Raw genomic sequence first — 14342 nt, 5'->3', positions numbered from 1 at the left:
CAATACGTGGGTATGAACCCGTTATAGGCCTGCTATATTTCGCTTGCTAGCTAGCTGCAACAGTAACGTTATTAAATAGCAAAGTAGAATATCGATATCATACCTGATGTTCCTTGACAACTTCACTCAGGCAAGGGTATCGCTCTGAAATCCATCGGTAGAATTTCGGCACTCCCATCTTGACCACAAACTCTTCCCTTCGTTGAAATTGTATAAATTTAGCTCAGTATAAGAGATGTGTAAAGTTACATGAGAAGTTGTTTGCTACGGGGTCCGGGATTTTGTTTCTGTAGCAGCTACGCTAACTAGCTAGCTGTAACTGTCCAGCCACTAAAACAGTCCGGGTGGAATCAATGACGTAACAACCAGAAAGCCAGCTCTCAAACACAAAATTGTAAAATGTACTGTGTGATCAAATAGATATCATGTATCAAATATTAATAAAACACACGATTTAAATGTATAAATAACAAATAAAGGCTTGTTTTTTTCTTTTGATTTGGCACTTTCATTCTTGTGCAGTCATTTATTTGTCCCGGCGATACACGCAGTTAGTAATTACTGGTTCCACGTCGGCACAAAGAAGCGCGACCAGCTAATGACGAGCAACACAACATGCAACAATTTCAAAGATTTTACTGAGCTACAGTTCATATAAGGAAATCAGTCAATTGAAATTCATTAGGCCCTAATCTACGGATTCCACATGACTGGGAATACAGATATGCATCTGTTTGTCAAAGATACCTTAAAAAAATAACAGGTAAGGGCATGGATCAGATAACCAGTCAGCATCTGATGTGACCACCATTTGCCTCATGCAGTGCGACATCTCCTTCACATAGAGTTGATCAGGCTGCTGTGGCCTGTGGAATGTTGTCCCACTCCTCTTCAATGGCTGTGTGAAATTGCTAGATATTGGCGGGAACTGGAACACGTTGTCGTACACGAAAATCCAGAGCATCCCAAACATGCTAAATGGGTGACATTTCTGGTGAGTATGCAGGCCATGGAAGAACTGGGGCATTTTCAGATTCCAAGAATTGTGTACAAATCCTTGCAACATGGGCCATGCATTATCATGCTGAAACATGAGGTGATGGCTGTGGATGAATGGCCCGACAATGGGCCTCAGGATCTCGTCACGGTATCTCTGTGCATTCAAATTGCCATCGATTAAAATGCAATTGTGTTCGTTGCCCGTAGCTTATGCCTGCCCATACCATAACCCCACCATGGGGCACTCTGTTCACAACGTTGACATCAGCAAACCGTTCGTCCACACAACGCCGTCTGCCATCTGTTGAAAATGGGATTCATCTGTGAAGAACACACTTCTCCAGCGTGCCAGTGGCCATCGAAGGTGAGCATTTGCCCACTGAAGTCAGTTACGATGCCGATGCAGTCAGGTCAAGACCCTGGTGAGGACGACGAGCACACAGATTAGCTTCCCTGAGACTAGATTCTGACAGTTTGTGCAGAAATTATTTGGTTGTACAAACCCACAGTTTCATCAGATGTCCGGGTAGTTGGTCTCAAATGATCCCGCGTGGTTACACTTGATCTGCAGTTGTGAGGTCGGTTGGACGTACTGCCAAATTGTCTAAAACAACCTTGGAGGTGTCATATGGTAGAGAAATTAACATTAAATTATCTGGCAACAGCTCTGGTGGACATTCCTGCAGTCAGCATGCCAATTGCACGCTCCCTCAAAATTTGAGGCAATCTTTGGCATTGTCTTGTGTGACAAAACTTCACATTTTAGGGTGGCCTTTTATTGTCCCCAGCACAAGGTACACCTGTGTAATTTTCATGCTGTTCAATCAGCTTCTTGATATGTCACACCTGTCAGGAGGATGGATTATCTTGGCAAATTAGAAATGCTCACTAACAGGGATGTAAATACATCTGTGCACAGCGTTTTAGAGAAATAAGCTTTTTTAGCATTTTGGAAAATTTCTGGGATCTTTTATTTTAGCTCATGAAACATGGGACCAACACTTTACATGTTGCATTTCTATTTTTGTTCAAAATATTTCCCCTCACCTCGCTCACCCATTGAAGTTACACTGTTTTCACAAAGGTGGCCAACCTACAAAGCTTGTTGACATGACGATGAGGAACAATGCAAACAATAAGGCTCTGGCAATCTCTTCCACTGTTTCAAAAAATGGACATTGTTAAAAGAAATCCATTGTATTTCAGTAAAAGTATTAAAGGGATGATATGTAGAATGCCTCTAGAAATTGTCCCAGCCAGCATTTCAAGTAGGCTTACCCTACTGAGCTCTTTCATGTACTTCAGATTGTGTGGTTAGAAAATAATCAAGGGTGGGTTATCAAATCATGTTTTCTTTTATTGTTTTGGAACCCTAACCAAATTTACCTTTTGAGTTCATCGGAGCCTATGAAAATCCTTAGATCACTGTGGTAAATTCAGCATCTAGATTTTTGCAATGAAAGATGACTTCTGTATATTTTATAACCAGTACAAAAGTAATAAACAGGTAGCCTTTCCTGCAGTCTAATGACCAAATTGCCCTCTAGTGGCCTGATGTGATACAGCCTGGATTTGAACCAGGTACTGTAGTGACACCTCTTGCACTGAGATGCAGTGCCTCAGACCACTGCGCAATTGTTATATTTCAGTCTTCTGTGATGTACAGTACCAGTAAAAAGTTTGGACAAACCTACTCATTCAAGGGTTTTTCTTTATTTTTACTATGTTCTACATTGTAGAATAATAGTGAGGACATCAAAACTATGAAATAACACATATGGAATCATGTAGTAACCAAAAAGGTGTTAAACAAGTATATATTATATTTGAGATTCTTCAAAGTAGCCACCTTTTGCCTTGATGACAGCTTGGCAAACTCTTGGCATTCTCTCAACCAGCTTCATGAGGTAGTCACCTGGAATGCATTTCAATTAACAGGTGTGCCTTGTTAATTTGTGGAATTTCTTTCCTTCTTAATGCGTTTGAGCCAATCAGTTGTGTTGTGACAAGGTAGGGGTGGTATACAGAAGATAGCCCTATTTGGTAGAAGGCCCAGGGAGAAACGGGGACCAGAGAGTTGGACGGACCAGGGAACATATATTGTTGAATTACAATGCCCATACCCCAAAATGTGTATTTGCAGTTTCCACCATATCAAGGAGGAGTGAACATACATTTTGAGTGGAAAGGTAGGAAATGAGAACCAAGGTATTTTGGTCACCAGACCTATAACGACACAGGGCCAGACCCAGACCCTGGAGGCAGATGGTTCCAGACTCTGATATTTATTCAAATACAATGGGCAGGCAATAGGCAGGTCGAGGACAGGCAGGAGTGCATTAACCAGATCAGAGTCCGAAAGGTACAGGGGGGTAGGCGGGCTCGAGGTCAGGTAAGGCTGAGTGGTCAGGCAGGCTGAATGGTCAGGCAGGCGGGCTCAGTGTCAGGGCAGGCTGAATGGTCAGGCAGGCGGGCTCAGTGTCAGGGCAGGCAGAACAGGTCGGAACCAGGAGGGCTAGAAAAAAGACTAGGGAAACCACGCTCGTAGGCTTGACAAGACAAACTGGCAACAGACCAGGAGACAAGCACAAAGACAGGTGAAACAGATCAGGGTGTGACCAGACCACACTGCTGTGTAGTGACCAGTTGACATCAGAAGTATATTGGGAAAGGAGCGTTGGGTTTTAGAGAACCTGATAGCCTTTTCCTGGACGAGGTGTTTCTGTGACGTTCTGAGGATAGTGGACGATGGAGCCAAGGACACCTGCCGGGAGGAAAAAGAAACACACACAAACACACATTTTATCAAGACGTTAAACATACCTTAGACATACAAACACAGTTAACTACTGATGTTTACTTCAGTCACGCAACAGTCACTATGCCAAAATGGGAAACGTGAGATATGAGACAACAGTAAGAAGACGTGAACACAAACACATGCACCCAACAGGTGGTAGGAGACACAGGAGGCTGCTGAGGGGAGGACAGCTCATAATAATGGCCGGAACGGAGTAAATGGAATGGAATCAAACACCTGGAAACCATGGGTTTGATGTATTTGATACCATTCCACTCCAGTCATTAACACAAGCCTGTTCTCCCCAATTAAGGTGCCAGCAACCTCCTGTGGTAGGAGACATTAGTTATAACCACTCAGCACTACAGCAGTGTAGGGTTCAAGTGTCCATCATTCTCTCACTGATTGGTTCTGTCTACTTTTGTATTACAGTTCTGCTATAGTGGTCAATTTGGCCATTCCCATGATCTCTATTTCTATTGTGCAATGCAGATAGAGTGCATGAACATACACGTCACTCGTGTGCTAACGGAATAAGTGACATAGACCTACAACTGGGACACAATCAGGATTTACCAAAGCAGCTGCTCACTATGTTGCTGAACATGTTGGAGCAGCATCTTTCTAATGTAGGAACGTCTAGGAAGCGTGGAATCCCAATCATTCACTGTCAGGATGAGGCCTTGCATTACATAGGTGATGCCACCATACTCTGATTATGAATACTACCCATCGGCCCTAGGAATCACACTTCTGACAAAAAGGGAACTACCCGTGTAAGACATACAGACACACCCACACCAGTAAAACAGACACACAGAGGCCAGTAGCATCAAAACATAAGGAAACTATGATAGAGGCTGTGTCCAGTCATATTAATGTTTACAGGGTGTGGTTTAGGAAGCAGCAGTGCCCAGACAACCAACAAACCCATCTGTTAATATTTCATCTTCTATTAATTGTTATTACTGTTAACCAAGAAACCGATGGGGACAATTGATTGAAGTGAAAACAATCTTACCTCCGGGGTGTCCTGAAAAGTTGGGATCTAAAGAGAGATGGAGAAACAAGACTCATTATCTATTGGCTCTGCTGTAATCTAGCCACAGTGCCTTCAGAAAGTATTCACATACCTTGACTTTTTTCACATTTGGTTGTGTTAAATCCTGAATTTAAAATTCATAACATTGAGATTTTTTGTCACTGGCCTACACACAATACCCAATAATATCAAAGTGAAATTAATATTTTTGATTTTCTTTAAACAAATTAATAAAAAAAATAAAAAATGAAATGTCTTTAGTCATAAGTATTCAACCCCTTTGTCAAGGCATGGGTAAATGAGTTCAGGAGTAAACATTTGCTTAACCAGTTACATAGTAAGTTGCATGGACTCACTCTGTGATAACAATCGCAATAAGCTTTGACAAAAACAACATTGTGCCAGGTGTGAGGGTCGTCACCAACCCAGAGGATTGGGTGATCTCGCTCTCCGAGGCCGGCATGAAAAAGGTCTTTAATCAGGACAATATCCGCAAGGCCGCCGGTCCCGAAGGTATTCAAGAGATCATTCTCAGAGCATGCACAGAACAGCTGGCAGGCATATTCACAGTCATTTTCAGCCTCTCCTTGTCCCAGTCTGTAATCCCCACATGTTTTAAGATGACCACCATCATTCCTGTCCCCAAGAACTCAAAGGCTTCATGCCACAATGACTACCGCCCTGCACCACTCACTTCTGTTGATGACATTGAAAGTGGCCAAATTTAAAATCTATGGCAAGACTTGAAAATGGCTGTATAGCAATGATCAACAATCAATGTGACAGAGCTTGGAAGAATTTTAAAAAGAATAATGTGCAAATATTGTACAATCCAGGTGTGCAAAGCTCTTAGAGACTTACCCAGAAAGACTCACAGCTGTAATCGCTGCCAAAGGTGCTTCTACAAGGTATTGACTCAGGGGTGTGAATACTTATGTAAATGAGATATTTCTGTATTTCATTGTCTTTTTAAAATTATTTGTAATAATTCTCCCCAATTTTGTGGTATCCAATTGGTAGTTACAGTCTTGTCTCATCGCTGCAACTCCCGTACGGACTCGAGAGAGGCGAAGGTCGAGAGCCGTGCGTCCTGCGAAACACGACCCAGCAAAGCCGCACTGCTTCTTGACACAACGCCTGCTTAACCCGGAAGCCAGCCACACCAATGTGTCTTAGGAAACACCGTACACCTGGAGACCGTGTCAGCGTGCATGCGCCCGGCTCGCCACAGGAGTCGCTAGAGCGCGATGGGACAAAGACATCCCTGCCGGCCAAACCATCCCCTAACCCGGACGATGCTGGGCCAATTGTGCCCCATGGGTCTCCCAGTCGCGGCCGGCTGCGACAGCCTGGACTCGAACCAGGATCTCTAGTGGCACAGCTAGCACTGCAATATAGTGCCTTAAACCATTAAACCACTGCCCCACTCGGGAGGCCCTGTATTTAATTTTCAATAAATTTGCAACAATTTCTAAAAACATGTTTTCACTTTGTCATTATGGGGTATTGTGTGCAGATGAGTGAGTTAAAAGAACAAATGTAATCAATTTTGAATTCTGGCTGTAACACAACAAAACGTGGAATAAGTCAAGGGGTATCAATACATTCTAAAAGGTACATGTTGTCATGGGGAAGGTTGTATGTACACAATTGCTTTTATACAGCACAATAATGTTACCATCAAAGATCCAAAGTCACATATAGAATTGTATATAAAAGTATAAAGTACATAAACATGTAATTACATGCAATAACCTTTCTCCATAGCTGACACTTTGATCTAAAATTTGTTGTTTAAATACAGATTATGAAAGCCATTCTGTAAATATCCCAGATTAGTTCTTTAAAGATCAGGGGGGGAAACAAGCGATTAACCAGTATGGTATGCTTTATAATGTCGCTCACCTTGTTGTTCAAAGATGAGGAAGCTTGTGGTAACCAGGGCAACAAAGGCCAGGCCTGCTAGCAAAGAAGCAAGGTCAGCCAGCATGGACATCCCTCCTTGAACACACAACAGGAATTCCCCTGCATCATAACTAGTGACTAAAGAAAGGGAACAATCTGTGGATTTTGTGGTGTGTAGGCCTGAGGGTGTTTGTTACACCCAACACGAGCTTCACATACACACATACAGTATACAGCCATGTTATTTATACTCTTTATTTTTATTCGTTATTTACCGTGTATTTATTCTAGAGGTGGTACCAAGTCACTATTATTTGAGTCACAAGCAGTCTCAACTCACAAGGTCCAAGTCTTTAGTTGAGTCCCAAGTAGAACGGTTTGAATTTCGAGTCAAGTCCAAGTCGTGCATTCAAAGAGCAAGTCGAGTCGAGTCACAAGTTTTTCCAAGTCTCTGGGCAAGTAAAATAAATCTATCCAAGCAATGCCTTGTTCAACTACAAAGAGAGACCTTGGGACTATAAGGTTAGTCAGAAATGAGTTAGTCACATATAATAGATCTTTAGATGGTTCTTCATATGTTTGTTAAGTTATATATATTTTTAAATACATTTTAAGTGAAAAATATTAACAGCTAGAAAGTTCTATCTGCATAAACCCATTTGAACTTGGCGCTAGAAGGTTCTCCATCTCCCTCTAGGTATGGTCTAGGCTAGTCTGCCAGCAATAATGGCACACAAGCAAAAAAAAACAACACTGTCAGAATTCTTAAAGTAAATGATGTCACATCGTTGTTCAGTGATGACAGTAATTTGTGCAATGATCAAAATGCATTTCTTAATGTATTTGATGATGTGTTCTGACTCTATTTTGGTAAAATAGCATTATTCTACCATTTATGTTTTGACATTTTTTTAAACTGAACATGTCTAATTCAGAAGTGTCAGACAGAACCTTATCTGCTATTGCAGCACACTAAAAAAACACATTTACAAATGGCTCAGGATTTTGATACTCTGCACTTTATGTACCTTTTAAGGTGAGGACTTTAATGGGTTATGAAAACAAGTATTCACTACAAACCCCAGCGTTGAGCTCAGGGCAACTGTAGATAGTCAATAGGCACCACTCTAAAGGATATCAAAGGACATCTTGCTCACACCAAGACTCGAACCCAGGACCTCTGCCTTGCTAGCAACCGTGACCGCCCTCCTGAAGCGTCTTACCAGTTGGCGCTAAGCCTAAGTTTCACACATCTCCATGTACTACACACACCCACACCCCACACACACTGCCTTCTAATCTATACACTACTCTTTCTATGTACACTGTAAACAGTGTCACCAAGTAGGCCTCCCTGTGACCTTACCTCCAGTGGTGGTGGGCTCAGAATGTGTGAGCTCCTTCATCAGTTTGGCACAGCTCTCATGGAGTTGAATCCTCTCCAGCCTCGTGCGCTCAGTGTCCTGGTCCTAAAGCTGTTTGAGCGCTAGGGCCTGTGGTACCTCAGCTGTCCAGGTGTCTGTGTTTCGGTCCAGAGTCAGGAAGTCATTCCCGTCAACCAGGAGCTGGTCAGTCAAATGCACTACCTGAAATCCGTCCAGTTTGCTTTCATGCACACGCAGGTACTGGTAAGTATGATTTTCTGGTCATGGATGGGGAAAAAAGGAAAGGAATGGTTAAGAATGAATTTAAGCTTGTCAGTCAAAGAGGTAGATTTGTCCCAGCATGGGCAATAAAAGTGTCAGGTCTCAGGTACCTGCCATTGTGCCCTTGAGCTTGGTACCTATATCTATCCTACCCTGCCTTCCTAAGGTCTTCGAAAGCCAAGTCAACAAACAGATTACCGACCATTTCGAATCCCACTGCACCTTCTCCGCTATGCAATCTGGTTTCAGAGCTGGTCATGGGTGCACCTCAGCCACGCTCAAGGTCCTAAACGATATCGTAACCGCCATCGATAAAAAAAAAATACTGTGCTGCCGTATTCATTGACCTGGCCAAGGCTTTCGACTCTGTCAATCACCACATCCTCATCGGCAGACTCAATAGCCTTGGTTTCTCAAATGATTGCCACGCCTGGTTCAGCAACTACTTCTCTGATAGAGTTCAATGTGTCAAATCGGATGGCCTGTTGTCCAGGCCTCTGGTAGTCTCTATGGGGGTGCCACAGGGTTAAATTCTTGGGCCAACTCTTTTCTCTGTATACATCAATGATGTCGCTCTTGCTGCTGGTGAGTCTCTGATCCACCTCTACGCAGACGACACCATTCTGACATATACTTCTGGCCCTTCTTTGGACACTGTGTTAACAACCCTCCAGAGGAGCTTCAATGCCAAACAACTCTCCTTCCGTGGCCTCCAACTGCTCTTAAATACAAGTAAAACTAAATGCATGCTCTTCAACCGATCGCTGCCTGCACCTGCCCGCCCGTCCAGCATCACTACTCTGGACGGTTCTGACTTAGAATATGTGGACAACTACAAATACCTAAGTGTCTGGTTCGACTGTAAGCTCTCCCTCCAGACTCACATCAAACATCTGCATCCTTCACTCATGCTGCCAAACATACCCTCGTAAAACTGACCATCCTACCGATCCTCGACTTCGGCGATGTCATTTAAAAAATAGCCTCCAATACCCTACTCAATAAACTGGATGCAGTCTATCACAGTGCCATCCGTTTTGTCACCAAAGCCCCATATACTACCCACCACTGCGACCTGTACGCTCTCGTTGGCTGGCCCTCGCTTCATACTCGTCGCCAAACCCACTGGCTCCAGGTCATCTACAAGACCCTGCTAGTCCTCCCTTATCTCCGCTCACTGGTCACCATAGCAGCACCCACCTGTAGCACGCTCTCCAGCAGGTATATCTCTCTGGTCACCGCCAAAGCCAATTCCTCCTTTGGCCGTCTCTCTTTCCAGTTTTCTGCTGCCAATGACTGGAACTAACTACAAAAATCTCTGAAACTGGAAACACTTATCTCCCTCACGAGCTTTAAGCACCAGCTGTCAGAGCAGCTCACAGATCACTGCACCTATACATAGCCCATCTATAATTTAGCCCATACAACTACCTCTTCCCCTACTGTATTTATTTCTTTATTTTGCTCCTTTGCACCACATTATTTCTATTTCTACTTTGCACTTTCTTCCACAACAAATCTACCATTCCAGTGTTTTACTTGCTATATTGTATTTACTTTGCCACCATGGCCTTTTTTGCCTTTACCTCCCTTATCTCACCTCATTTGCTCACATTGTATATAGACTTATTTTTCTACTGTATTATTGACTGTATGTTTGTTTTACTCCATGTGTAACTCTGTGTTGTTGTATGTGTCAAACTGCTTTGCTTTATCTTGGCCAGGTCGCAATTGTAAATGAGAACTTGTTCTCAACTTGCCTACCTGGTTAAATAAAGGTGAAATAAATAAAACTCCTGTTCTCTCAAAAGGTTTGGTTTGTGTACTGTATGTGTGTGTTTCAGAAAGTTCATACAGTTATGCATTAGGCCTACTTGTCATGGTGTTGTTGACATTTTCTTCTATCTCAAACGCCTGTTGAAAAGACTCGCTGTAGTTGCCCAACAATACAGCACGGAGAATGCCGCTGACGTCTTTCTCGCAGCTGGAGAGAGCGGCTCCGCTGATCAATCCCTGCTCGACGGTCTCGACCTCACCGACCACTTCCGACCGCTGGAACTGAATGACCATGTCTACAACAAAACATATTAAAAAGCAAACATTTATAGACTATTCATTTGTTATGAACACACCCTTATATTCACAACAGTCACAATAGTGGAGAATGTTGTGGTAAAATGAACACATTGTACAATAAAAGAATGGAAAAGTGAGCAATGGAAAAACTTACCCCTTTTAAAACCCAAACAAAGTGTCACAACGTCCACAGAAGGTGGCGCTCCTCCCTGGTCGGGTGGTGCTCGGCGGTCGTCGTCGCCGGTCTACTAGCTGCCACCGATCGATATTTCAGTGTCTGTAGGTGTGGTGGCTAATTTCTGCATTACCAAATGAGGAGACTTACCAACACACCAGTCTGAGTTAAACTACATCTTTAATACTTAAGATACTTTTGCAAAAGCACTTGACCTTCAATGATGCACTCTCTCAAATGAACCAGGAAGGTTCCAACACAATGTCTACTGAGATATTTTATACCCAAATATCCACCCCCTTTTGACATGACAAACCACAGATAGTTAGGAACGGTTCACAAAGAAAGACTGTTTACTTTAGAGAGGAGTATCTACAGCCAGATAGCATTCGCTATAAATTATCGTTCAGTTTGATCCCTAATGACAAGGTTCTAATCTCGTCCCTGGTACTTCATAGAACAAAAACGCCATTTCATCCAATGGCATATATCAATTGTCAACTCTAGATACTCCCATCTCAAGCAAACCCCCTCTTGTCCCCACTCCTGGACAAGCTCACTGGGGGAGTGAGCCTCTAGGCCATATACTATCACAGGATAAGTGCGAGATCTAAGAGAGGACATACAATGGTCCCAGACACTGCAATAAACAAAGGGAGGGAGTGACTTGCTCACAGACATTGTGGAGACAAGTCATTGGTTCCCCATTAATCACACCATCCCTTCACATGGTTTAAGAATAAGTAAAGACACATTCACATATAAAAGACAAGTCTGACCTCTCCCCTCTCTGGGCCCCAAGTGACAGAGCCCCAGCTAAGGGAAACGTGCAACTGAAACATACCAGAGTCCAAAGGACACTTTCTAATGACAAGTACCTCACATAAGCATATTATACTAATAAAACATCTTAATCATCTATGTTACCCAACTAATTCTGATTCATCCACCACATTGGTTATGTCTGTATTTGTACGCACCTGTTCCTTGTTAGTAATTAGTGGGGGTGTATTTAGTTTGTCGGTTTGTTGTTTGGGATTTGTGCGGGATTGTTTTCATGTAACGTTGTACGTAGTCAGGATTGTTTTTTGTATTGTCCGGTTTTCACGATGCATTTTGGATAGGCATTAGGGTTGCCGGGCTGCGCCCCGTGTATTGGATTTTGGGGCTGTTCACCTTCAGTTCTGTGGATTATTTTTACCCTGCCTTGTCGTTGTGATTCCTTTGGACTTTATTAAATACGTATCTTATACGGATCTCAGTCTCCTGCGTTTGACTCACCCGTCTCCTGCTATTTATAACAACGTGACACAAAGCTAGCAAATCAGAATGAATGTGGAAGTCGCATCTTTACAGTCACTTCTCCTAACTAGAATGGGTATTCGATATTATGCACCAGCTACCTCCAAGACGTTCTCCAAATGTAATAGATTAGTTATAAATATAACGGACTCTTTCTTCTTTTTCTCCCTTGCAAATACAAACACAGAGAATGATAAAGGATATGCCAAGGTCGACATGGTTATCAATCAAAGGTCCTCCATAGGTGTGCGTGCATATCCTCCGAACTTGACGTGTGTGTGTGTGTGTGTGTGTGTGTGTGTGTGTGTGTGTGTGTGTGTGTGTGTGTGTGTGCGCAGTGGTGGATAAAGTACCCAAATGCCATACTTGAGTTTAAGTAAATATACCTTAATAGAAAATGATGGATGACCAGAGATGGTCATCCACACTCTTATATCCTGATAAGAGTGTGAATTTGACAATTTTCCTGTCCTGCTAAGCATTCAAAATGTAACAAGTACTTTTGGGTGTCAGGGAAAATGTATGGAGTAAAAAGTACATATTTTCTTTAGAATGTAGTGAAGTAAAAGTAAAAGTTGTCAAAAATATAAATAGTAAAATACAGATACCCCAAAAAACGACTTAAGTAGTACTTTACACCACTGTGTGTGTGTGTGTGTGTGTGTGTGTGTGTGTGTGTGTGTGTGTGTGTGTGTGTGTGTGTGTGTGTGTGTGTGTTAAGACAACAACAGGGAATTGCATTGTATTTTGTTTCTCCAAAGCATTTTCTGCAATACAAAGAAAATGTAATAGGTCAAGGAGGCAGCAGCTCACATGAAGAAGTGGTCAAAGAGCATCTCCATGCACCAACTAGAGCATATTATGGTACCCGTGTGATGCACAGGGAGTATATCAAAGAATGATCCCTCATATGCTCTAGAGAGTTTTACCACTGTGTGCTTCAGACAGCACACCACTGGGTCGGGAGGGTAGTAGTCCCACTCACCAGCAGTAGTGTCTGAAGAGATCATCTCCTATAAAGCTTGGCACACAATGGAAGGGAATATTGTTTTGGGTGTAAAGATCTGTGTCAAGATAATAAGAACAGCAGTGTCTTGGTCTCACTCTGTGTACTTTACTTCAAGTGGAAAACCAGACAGACAGACAGGAAGCGACTTTATAAACATTTCCTGAGAGAGAGAGAGAGAGAGAGAGAGAGAGAGAGAGAGAGAGAGAGTCTTCTCATGCTTTGTTGATTTAAAAAAGCTTTGGACTGAATTTGGCATGAGGGTCTGCTATACAAATTGATGGAAATTGGTGTTGGGGGAAAAACGTACGACATTATGAAATCTATGTACACAAACAACAAGTGTGCGGTTAAAATTGGCAAACAACACACACATTTCTTTCCACAGGGCCGTGTGGTGAGACAGGGATGCAGCTTAAGCCCCACCCTCTTCAACATATATATCAACAAATTGGCAAGGGCACTAGAAAAGTCTGCAGCACCCGGCCTCACCCTACTAGAATCTGAAGTCAACTGTCTACTGTTTTCTGATGATCTGGTGCTTCTTTTCTCAACCAAGGAGGTCCTGCAGTAGCACCTAGATCTTCTGCACAGATTCTGACAGTAAATCTCAGTAAGACAAAAATAATGGTGTACCAAAGAAGGTCCAGATAACAGGACACTAAATACAAATTCCATCTAGACACCGTCGCCCTAGAGCACACAAACAAATTAGACATACCTCAGCCTAAACATCAGCGCCACAGGTAACTTCCACAAAGCTGTGAACGATCTGAGAGGCAAGGCAAGAAGGGCCTTCTATGCCATCAGAAGGAACATCAAATTAGACGTACCAATTAGGATCTGGCTAAAAATACTTGAATCAGTTATAGAACCCATTGCCCTTTATGGTTGTGAGGTCTGGGGTCTGCTCACCAACCAAGAATTCACAAAATGGGATAAACACCAAAATGAGACTCTGCATGCAGAATTCTGCAAAAATATCCTCTGTGTACAACGTAAAACACCAAATAATGCATGCAGAGCAGAATTAGGCTGATACCCGCTAATTATCAAAATCCAAAACAGAGCCATTAAATTCAACAACCACCTAAAAGGAAGTGATTTCCAAACCTTCCATAACAAGCCATCGCCCATAGAGAGATGAACCTGCAGAAGAGTCTGAGGCTCTGCTCACAAGCACAAATAGACCCCACAGAGCCCTAGGACAGCAACACAACTAGACCCAACCAAATCATGAGAAAACAAAAAGATAATTACTTGACACATTGGAAAGAATTAACAAAAAAACAGAGCAAACTAGAATGCTATTTGGCCCTAAACAGAGAGTACACAGTGGCAGAATACCTGACCACTGTGACTGACTATGTACAGACTCAGTGAGTATAGCC

At 42.7% G+C, this 14342-nt stretch overlaps 1 protein-coding gene across 3 annotated transcripts in view; it reads right to left on the bottom strand.

Moving 5' to 3' along the window:
• LOC115169861 (5'-3' exoribonuclease 1) overlaps nucleotides 1-337 on the bottom strand; it is a 30908-nt gene extending 30571 nt beyond the window's left edge. For 2 of the 3 annotated variants that reach the window (XM_029725914.1, XM_029725913.1), the window contains exon 1: nucleotides 104-336. In XM_029725914.1, the coding sequence (XP_029581774.1) occupies nucleotides 104-178 (75 nt within the window). In that variant the 5' untranslated portion in view covers nucleotides 179-336. Of the gene's footprint in view, nucleotides 1-103 lie in introns of all 3 variants that reach the window. The other variant, XM_029725911.1, reaches the window with a different exon arrangement.
• Between the last annotated feature and the right edge of the window lie 14005 nt (nucleotides 338-14342).

Source organism: Salmo trutta, chromosome 31 (genome assembly GCF_901001165.1).
Source record: "Salmo trutta chromosome 31, fSalTru1.1, whole genome shotgun sequence".
Taxonomy (NCBI): Eukaryota; Metazoa; Chordata; class Actinopteri; order Salmoniformes; family Salmonidae; genus Salmo; species Salmo trutta.
The sequence above is the reverse complement of the archived record's forward strand: the minus strand, read 5'-3'. Positions and strand labels throughout refer to the sequence as shown.